This window comes from Ranitomeya variabilis, chromosome 1, assembly GCF_051348905.1.
Source record: "Ranitomeya variabilis isolate aRanVar5 chromosome 1, aRanVar5.hap1, whole genome shotgun sequence".
Lineage (NCBI taxonomy): Eukaryota > Metazoa > Chordata > Amphibia > Anura > Dendrobatidae > Ranitomeya > Ranitomeya variabilis.
The window spans coordinates 12,568,780-12,577,782 of NC_135232.1; the positions used below are offsets into that span (position 1 = coordinate 12,568,780).

Sequence of the window (9,003 nt, forward strand, 5' to 3'; positions counted from 1 at the left end):
CATGGGATGCATTAAACTAGAAAATGTGTTCAGTGCACGGTCACCCTGAACGATAACGGATTAGCGGGTTATACCGCCATTCAATATAGTGCAGACTATAAGAGCATTGTCGGGAGAGGGAACGTGTGTGGGGTTGGGGAGGAGTAAGAGTGACAAGATGTACCCAAAAAAGCAACAAGGGGACAGCAGAAATCTTTATTCGGTCACCATGTTGTACATGTGTGTGTCCATTTCCGGAAAGACCTTCCCGACCATGATGTCTATGTACGAATGGGTAACGGTAGAAAATCAACTTAAGAAATTGACTTGGCAACAATTGAAAGAAATTTCGTACATGCTTTCATTAGGTTTAGTCTTTTTATGTTTCATATTCAAATATTAATGTTAACATACAATACAAAGTCTAGATAGAGTTTCACAACTTCTGACTCTCCTGCGCTGTATGTGATAATCTGAATACATTAGCATGGTGCATGGTGACAATTCAGCTTTACAGCATTAAAAGTAAATAAGGTTCCTCTGCTCCTCCCTGTATTGCTTTTTTCTACAAATTTCAGATTATTGTAGATAAATAAACTTTTGATGTTTTGCAGATCCAGATTAATTCTACTCAAAAGACAATATTATTGGCAGATAGGGCTCATGCATATGGCCTTATTCTCGATCAGAGTGCAGTCTGAGAAAACATCGGATCGCGCTTGGACAAATGTTTTATTAGGAGTACGTGCAGCAGTTAAATTTGATCCATGAACTGAGCTGCTTGAAAAAAAAAATCACTATAAGCAGAGTTTGATCCAATCTTTGGAGTCAATGAGTCTGTGTATGCTAATGGGCTCCATTAGGATGATATCTGAGTGCAGTCTGATTTCCACAGCCTAAGGGTACCGTCACACAGTGAAATTTCCATCGCTGCGACGGCACGATTCGTGACGTCGCAGCGTCGTATGATTATCGCTCCAGCGTCGTAGACTGCGGTCACACTTTGCAATCACAGCGCTGGAGCGATGCCGAAGTCCCCGGGTAACCAGGGTAAACATCGGGTTACTAAGCGCAGGGCCGCGCTTAGTAACCCGATGTTTACCCTGGTTACCAGCGTTAACGTAAAAAAAACCAAACAGTACATACTCACATTCCGGTGTCTGTCCCCGGCGTTCTGCTTCTCTCCACTGTGTAAGCGCCATAGCCGGAAAGCAGAGCGGTGACGTCACCGCGTCACCGCTGTGCTCGCTTTCCGGCCGGCAGGCGCTCACACAGTGGAAAGAAGCAGAGACGCCGGAGGACTGTTTGTTTTTTTTACGTTTACGCTTGTAACCAGGGTAAACATCGGGTTACTAAGCGCGGCCCTGCGCTTAGTTACCCGATGTTTACCCTGGTTACAAGCGAACACATCGCTGGATCGCTGTCACACACAACGATCCAGCGATGTCAGCGGGTGATCAAGCGACGAAAGAAAGTTCCAAACGATGTGCTACGACGTACGATTCTCAGCAGGGTCCCTGATCGCTGCTGCGTGTCAGACACTGCGATATCGTAACGATATCGCTAGAACGTCACGAATCGTACCGTCGTAGCGATGGAAATTTCACTGTGTGACAGTACCCTAACAGAATAGAGATATTTATTTCTCCATCTTCTCCTCTTCCGAGGCAATCGAATCACACTATGTTCACACTCTCATCAGAGTTTGGATTGCATAATCGCACTGATTCTCCCGGATGAGAGAATACATAGTTTTCTGCACCTGCCCTTAGTGTTATGTTTATTCTTTGGGAATAACCTGATACATTAATTTTTTTTTTGGTGCATTCACAACATTTTTCGCATTCTAAATAAGAATATGGTTTACTAGTAATGTAAATTCTTTAATAAGTTTAAAAATTTGATTTCCTTGTAAAACATTTTTCACATACAGAACATCAAAATGGCATCTCTCTTGTGTGACTTTCTTGATGATTCAGAAGATCTGCTTGCTGAGTAAAACATTTCCCACATTCTGAACATAAAAATGGTTTCTCTTCCTTGTGAATTTTCTGATGTTTAACAAGATCTGATTTATATGTAAAGCACTTTGCACATTCTGGACATGAAAACGGCTTCTCTCCTGTGTGGCTTCGCTGATGTGTAAGAAGATTTGATTTATTCACAAAGCATTTTCCACATAGTGAACATGGAAACGGCTTCTCTCCTGTGTGACTTCGATGATGATCTTTAAGTTTGGCTTTTGTCATAAAATATTTCCCACATTCGGAACATGAATACGGTTTCTCCCCAGTGTGACTTTTCTGATGTTTAACAAGACTTGATTTATCTGTAAAACATTTCTTGCATTCTGAACATGAATATGGTTTTTCCCGTGTGAATTCGCCGATGTTTTGCAAGATCTGATTGATGTGTAAAACATTTCCCACATTCTGAACATGAATACGGCTTCTCTCCTGTGTGACTTCTCTGATGTTTAACAAGACTTGATTTATCAATAAATGACTTCCCACATTCTGAACAGGAATATGGTTTCTCTCCTGTGTGACTTTGCTGATGTCTAACAAAATTTACTTTCCAGATAAAGCATTTCCCACATTCTGAACATGAAAAAGTCTCTCCAGTGTGAGTCTGTTGATGTTTAACAAGATATGATTTATCTGTAAAACATTTCCCACATTCTGAACATGAATATGGCTTCTCTCCTGTGTGACTTCTCTCGTGTGTAAGAAGATTTGATTTATTCTTAAAGCATTTTCCACATAGTGAACATGGAAACGGTTTCTCTCCTGTGTGACTTCGATGATGAACCCGAAGTTGGGTTTTTGTAATAAAACATTTCCCACACTGGGAACATAAAAATGGCTTTTCTCCAGTGTGAATTTTCTGATGTCTTGCAAGACCAGATGAATGTGTAAAACATTTCCCACATTCTGAACATGAAAACGGCTTCTCTCCTGTGTGAATTCTCTGATGTTTAACTAAATCTGATTTACCTGTAAAGAATTTTCCACAGTCTGAACATATATACAGATTCTCACCTGTATGAATTCTCTGATGTTTAACACAATCTGGTTGACAAGTAAAACATTTTCCACATTCGGAACAAGAATACGGTTTCTCCCCTGTGTGACTTTTTTCATGTCTAATGAGACCTGATTTTACTGTAAAACACTTACCACATACTGAACATGAAAATGGTTTCTCCTTCGTGTGACTTCTTTCATGTCTAACAAGACTTGATTTATCCGTGAATGACTTCCCACATACTGAACATGAAAATATCTTCTCTCCAGTGTGACTTTGCTGATGTCTAATAAAATCTATTTTCCAGGTATAAGACTTCCCACATTCTGAACATGAAAACGGCTTCTCACCTGTATGAGTTTTCTGATGTTTATCAAAATGTGATTTACGTAGAAAACATTTCCTACATTCTGAACATGAATATGATTTCTCTTTTGCATGATTTCTCTGATGTTTAACAAGACCTGATTTATCTATAAATGACTTGTCACATAGAGAACATGAAAATGGCTTCTCTCCTTTGTGAATCCTTTCATGCACAACAAGAATTGATTTACCTTTAAAAGTTTTCCCACATTGCAAACAGGAGTATGGTTTCTCCCCTGTGTGAATTCTTCTATGTGTATGAAGACTTGATCTTCTTTTAAAGTATTTTCCACACTGACCACATTGAAACTTGTTGCCCACTTTCTGATCTGGACTTGTGGCAACAATCTGAGATTGGTGAGGAGAAGATTCCTCATGATTAGTGGGTTTATGTGTTACATCTGTACTGTAGAGTCCTAGATTTACATCAGGGGTAATTAGATTTTCTTCTGAAGAGTGCTGCTTCATGTAGTCATCTTCTAGCTTATAATTTAGCAGGAAAATGACGTTTCCCTCAGAATTCCTAATGAGATTTTCTGTTAAAATTAAAGGGAGATTTTGTAGGTGTCTTTAACCAAAGTAGATGTAACATTGCTATAAAGCTGGACAAACAATGGTAGTTTTTGATGCAGTCAGAGTTACAATTTTTGACCCGGCATGAAGAAGTACACACCATTCTTTTTTAATACAATCCTAACTCTAAAACTACCCAAAAAACCCTGCATGTGTGATTTTATCCCTATAAAACCTTGTTTAGCATATTACAATGTATCAATGACAAAGGTTAAGATTCTGATCTACATCCAGCAACACCTTCATTACATAAATCTATAAACAATAAAACTCAAGGAATTGAGAAGTGCTTCACGAGACAGACTCAAAGATGTTGAACTTATTGTCATTTTATTTTTCTCTACAATAAAAACAATTGCACAAATCAACATTATTCATGCATGTTTTTAGATTTCATTTCTTTGTTGTTTCTTTCTAATGTGACAAAATTTAGATGGGCCGATTTTTTTCTTAAATACTCTCCTTTTAAAAGCCATAGCACTATTATTTTTCTATTTGCTTGGCTGAAGATTTATTATTTAGCTTTTATCATTTTAGGAGGAAAAGGAAGAGAATATGCAAAAAAAATGTAATGCTACCAATGTTTCTTACACTTTTAATTATTTTACTGCTTACAGTATTGTTAGGTTTTTGGACTATAGTTTTTTTTAAAATGCTTTTTACCTTCACAAAAAGAGGTTTTATTTTCAGGATTGTTATAAGTAAATAATCCACTTTCCATTTTTTCTTTATATTTTATTTTTTATATATATTTATAATTTCACAATTTTTTTCTGTCCTACTAGAGGATTTAAAGGGAAGCCATCATCAGAAAATGATCTATTGTTTAAATACTTTTTTGTGTTAAATGTATTTTTAGCAATTGTTTTTTTCCCGTATCATATTTCTGTAGTGAAAGAAAAAGAAGAAATCTTGCATTTTTCACACTGACCACCGGGGCTTTTAAGACTGTAACTTCCTGTTGCTTCAGCAAACACTACACGTACATTAGCCACAATGGTCGGATCCTGACCCTATCTTTTATATATCTAAGGATAGTGTTATTGTTAAAGGAGTGACACTGTGACGTCACCTAAGTAATAGGTCATTTTACATACCTGTGGAAACAACGACTGGAACTTCCTCTCTCTCGACAGTCAGACATGATTGATCTCCCTTACTCCTCTCTTCTTCATCCTCCACATTAATATTTGTCAGGTCTTCCCCCTGATATATCAGATGTAACATTCAGTACAATACAGGAGACAGGTAGGAAAAAAGAAAAAAAAGGAAGAGATCAAGATAAGAAATCAACAAACTTCCCCCTGCTTTATACAGATGCGGTACAGGGCTCAGCGCCGTCTACCTCATGATCCTCCGGGATGTTGTGATTCTCCTCTGGACAGTCTGGGGAATACAGAGGACGGGGACATCTCTCTGGTGGATTTATTTCCACTAGTCCATCTGTATGAGACACACAGTGATGGAATAGGTTGTGTCATGTGATGATGAGATGATAGGAGTAGTAGCAGATGACCACAGCTCAGACATGACAGTCTCCCCTCCTCACCCTGCTGACCGGCCCATATTGTGATCGCCTCTTGTGTTCCATGTATAACCTCAACCCTAATATCAATCAGATCTTCACCCTAAAAAGAAAAATGTAAGATGAGCTCAGGTCCCATCACTTCATGGTCAGATGTTGTGGAGGCTTCAGTGTCATCTACCTGATGATCCTCCGGGATGTTGTGATTCTCCTCTGGACAGTCCTGGGGATACAGACGACGGGGACATCTCTCTGGTGGATTTCTCCTCCTGGATCCATCTGTGGAGACACACAGTGATGGAATAGATGACATTTCATATATCTATATACCCGACACAGTGATCGAATACTTGACCTGCCGTGTATATATCAGACACGGCTCTAAACACCATTAACTCCTTGTTTCTATGATAGGGTTCTCTCCTCCTGTGTCTGAAAAACCTCCAAGGTGTCACAGAAAGCTGCACATTAATATAACTCAACTTTCTTTTTCCTGTGAGTTATTCTCTTCTTCTAAGAAGGTGCTGTTATGGCAAATATATATATATATATATATATATTCAGAACGATGCAAAAACGTCAGGTGTGGAAAAAAATGCAGAGTAAGAAGCTTTCAAAGAAGTGATCAATTAGTTTTAGCAATTAATAAAATGCAAAGTGAATGAAGAAAAGAGAAATGTAAATCCGACCAATATTTGTTGACCGCACGTCGCCTTCATTACTTCTCGGTCACTTGTACGGTTGGAGATTTTGTAGGATTACAGTCAAGTGTACAAGTAACCAATTGTACCAGATAGATGATTATGATCATTATTTTCATATGAGGGTTGAAACCCAGTCATTAACTGAAACAGACACAGCTGTGTGGGAGGCTTAATGCTGAGTGAAGCACAAACACTGCTACAAAAGGTGAGGATGTGGAAGACAGTTTCAGGACATACCTCATGACGAAATTGAGCACCGAAAGAAGATGCACAGTAGTTATACAACATCAGCAAGGTCTCTCCCAGTTAAAGAATTCACAGCAGAGTTTCAAAAAGTGTTTCTCAACATATTTTGAAGAAACATCAAAAAATATAAAACGGTAAGAACCGTAGACGCAGTGGTCAGCCAAGGGAACTTAGTGCAGCAGATGAAAGATACATAATGAAGATGACCAGCAGTGCCATCAGCTCAGAACTGGCAGCAACCAGTGGAACCACCTACTGCTGTAGTAGTCTGCCCAGAATTGGTCTTCATGGAAAAATTGTGACCAAAAGAGCAAATCCTTCCACACTGAGGCAAGGCTAAGCTAAAGTATGCAAAGGAACATAGGAATCGGTGAGGTGTGTGTGTGTGTGTGTGTGTGTGTGGTTGGGGGGGATTTTCAAGGCAGAAAAACAACAGAAGATCTCTGGAATGAGGTGTAAAATGTGAAATATTCAGATGTAACATAAGGTCTGGAGAGCAGCACTATAATAATGATATAAGAATGAGGGTCTGCAGGAACAGTGACGCACAGTGGAGGGCTTGTCTGCGGCTCCATCTCAGCACATGGAGTTGTGGATTTGGTCAGGATTAGTGGTGTCCTCAACGCTGAGAAATCCAAAAGATACTTATCCTTCATGTGATCCCATCAGAGAGGCGTCTGATCGGCTCCAAATTTATTCTCATCAAAAATAACAGGCAGAAGTCGTGAGACTGCTAACACAGCCTCAGCGAATGCACTCAGGCAAACATTCATGGTGGACTACCAGACATAGTGGCGCTCAGCGTGAGGTAAGACAGTAGAAAACTGTGAGGAAAAAGCATGAAAAGCTAAGTAACAGCATCACTCACCACTGCAACGTAAAAAAGCAGCACTTCGTCATGGTCGTCACATGAGGAGTCAAAGAGGTGAGTAAGCTACAGCTGTTCCAAGTAAACTACTAACAGCCTGAAGAAGAGCAGTTCACGTGAAACAGCTGTCGCTTACTTACCTCTTCATGTCTCCTCTCCTCATGTGACCACCACAATACAATGCTGCCAAATTTATTCTGCAGCCGGGCAATGACCCCCAACATCCAACCAATGTCATTAAGAATGAAGAGTCCTATCTGTGATCCCGTCTGTCTGGGATCACATGAAGAGACAGAAGGATCTGCACAAGCCTCTTACACAGAAGATCTGGAGTCAGGTCTCCAAGATGTTTGGAGCAACCTTGATGCCTTGTTCACCAGATACAGAGGCAACTAGGGAGATCACCAAAAACTGATTATGGAGGCAGTGTCAGTCACCAGAAAATGATGATGGAGGCAACGGACAGTCACCATGTACGGATGATGGAGGTGAAGGGCAGCCACCAGATACTGATGATGGATGCGATGGGCAGTGATCACATAGCGATGATGGAGGCGACGAGCGGTCATTGGATACTGATGACGGAGGCAACAGGGGGTCACCAGATATCGATGATGGAGGTGACGGGCGGTCTCCAGATACTGATGGAGGTGACGTGCGGTCTCCAGATACTGATGGAGGTGACGGGCAGTCTCCATATACTGATGGAGGTGACGGGCAGTCTCCAGATACTGATGATGGAGGCGACGAGCGGTGACCAGATCCTGATGGGATTTACATTTCTCTTTTGTTCACTCACTTTGCATTTTGTTCCTTGAATGTAAGGCTTTTCCAGCAGAACAGCTTCATCACAAACACAGATGTCTATAATCACAGACCGCATACTACTGATAATGCCGCCCGATCTAAGAGAACAGATTTCCACATGATCGTGGTGCTGCGCATAGTCCCACATGGAAAATCTATCTCACAAATTTCTGTGACTGCTCCACTCATACCAGACCGACAAATGCTAAAGGGACCGTCATACAGCGAATGGAAACATTTCACATGAATGGCAAAATTAGGGCTCGGATTTATTATAAAAGATACATTTTAAGTGTTTCTACATCACATGAAACTGCACATCGGCCTGTGCCCACAGTAATGGGAAACAACATACTACTAACTTATAAGTCACATGTCTCACCTCGTGGTGTAAGAGGCCGGAGCTCCTCCATCATCACGTCCTGGTACCGATCCTGGTGTCCTTCTAGATACTCCCACTCCTCCATGGAGAGATAGACAGCGACGTCCTGACACCTTATAGGAACCTGACAACAACCACACCGTCATCACCCAGAATCCTCCAGTGCTGCATAATGTCCCAGCAGTCACCTCTCCGCTCATCACCCAGAATCCTCCAGTGCCGTCCTGTATAATCTCCCAGCAGTCACCTCTCTGCTCATCACCCAAAATCCTCCAGTGCCGTCCTGTATAATGTCCCAGCAGTCACCTCTCTGCTCATCACCCAGAATCCTCCAGTGCTGTATAATGTCCCATCAGTCACCTCTCCGCTCATCACCCAGAATCCTCCAGTGCTGTATAATGTCCCAGCAGTCACCTCTCCGCTCATCACCCAGAATCCTCCAGTCCTGTATAATGTCCCCGCAGTCACCTCTCCGCTCATCATCCAGAATCCTCCAGTCCTGTATAATGTCCCAGCAGTCACCTCT

The 9,003-nt window shown here is 41.1% G+C and overlaps 1 protein-coding gene across 1 annotated transcript; it reads right to left on the minus strand.

The window, feature by feature from the left end:
• Positions 1 to 1,413: 1,413 nt before the first annotated feature.
• Positions 1,414 to 8,617, minus strand: LOC143793512 (uncharacterized). The gene is given in 7 exon segments (XM_077280545.1): positions 1,414 to 2,349; positions 2,351 to 3,908; positions 5,043 to 5,151; positions 5,291 to 5,388; positions 5,495 to 5,573; positions 5,652 to 5,749; positions 8,478 to 8,617. Coding segments are annotated over 7 exon segments (2,460 nt in total). The 5' UTR covers positions 8,563 to 8,617; the 3' UTR covers positions 1,414 to 1,916.
• Between the last annotated feature and the right edge of the window lie 386 nt (positions 8,618 to 9,003).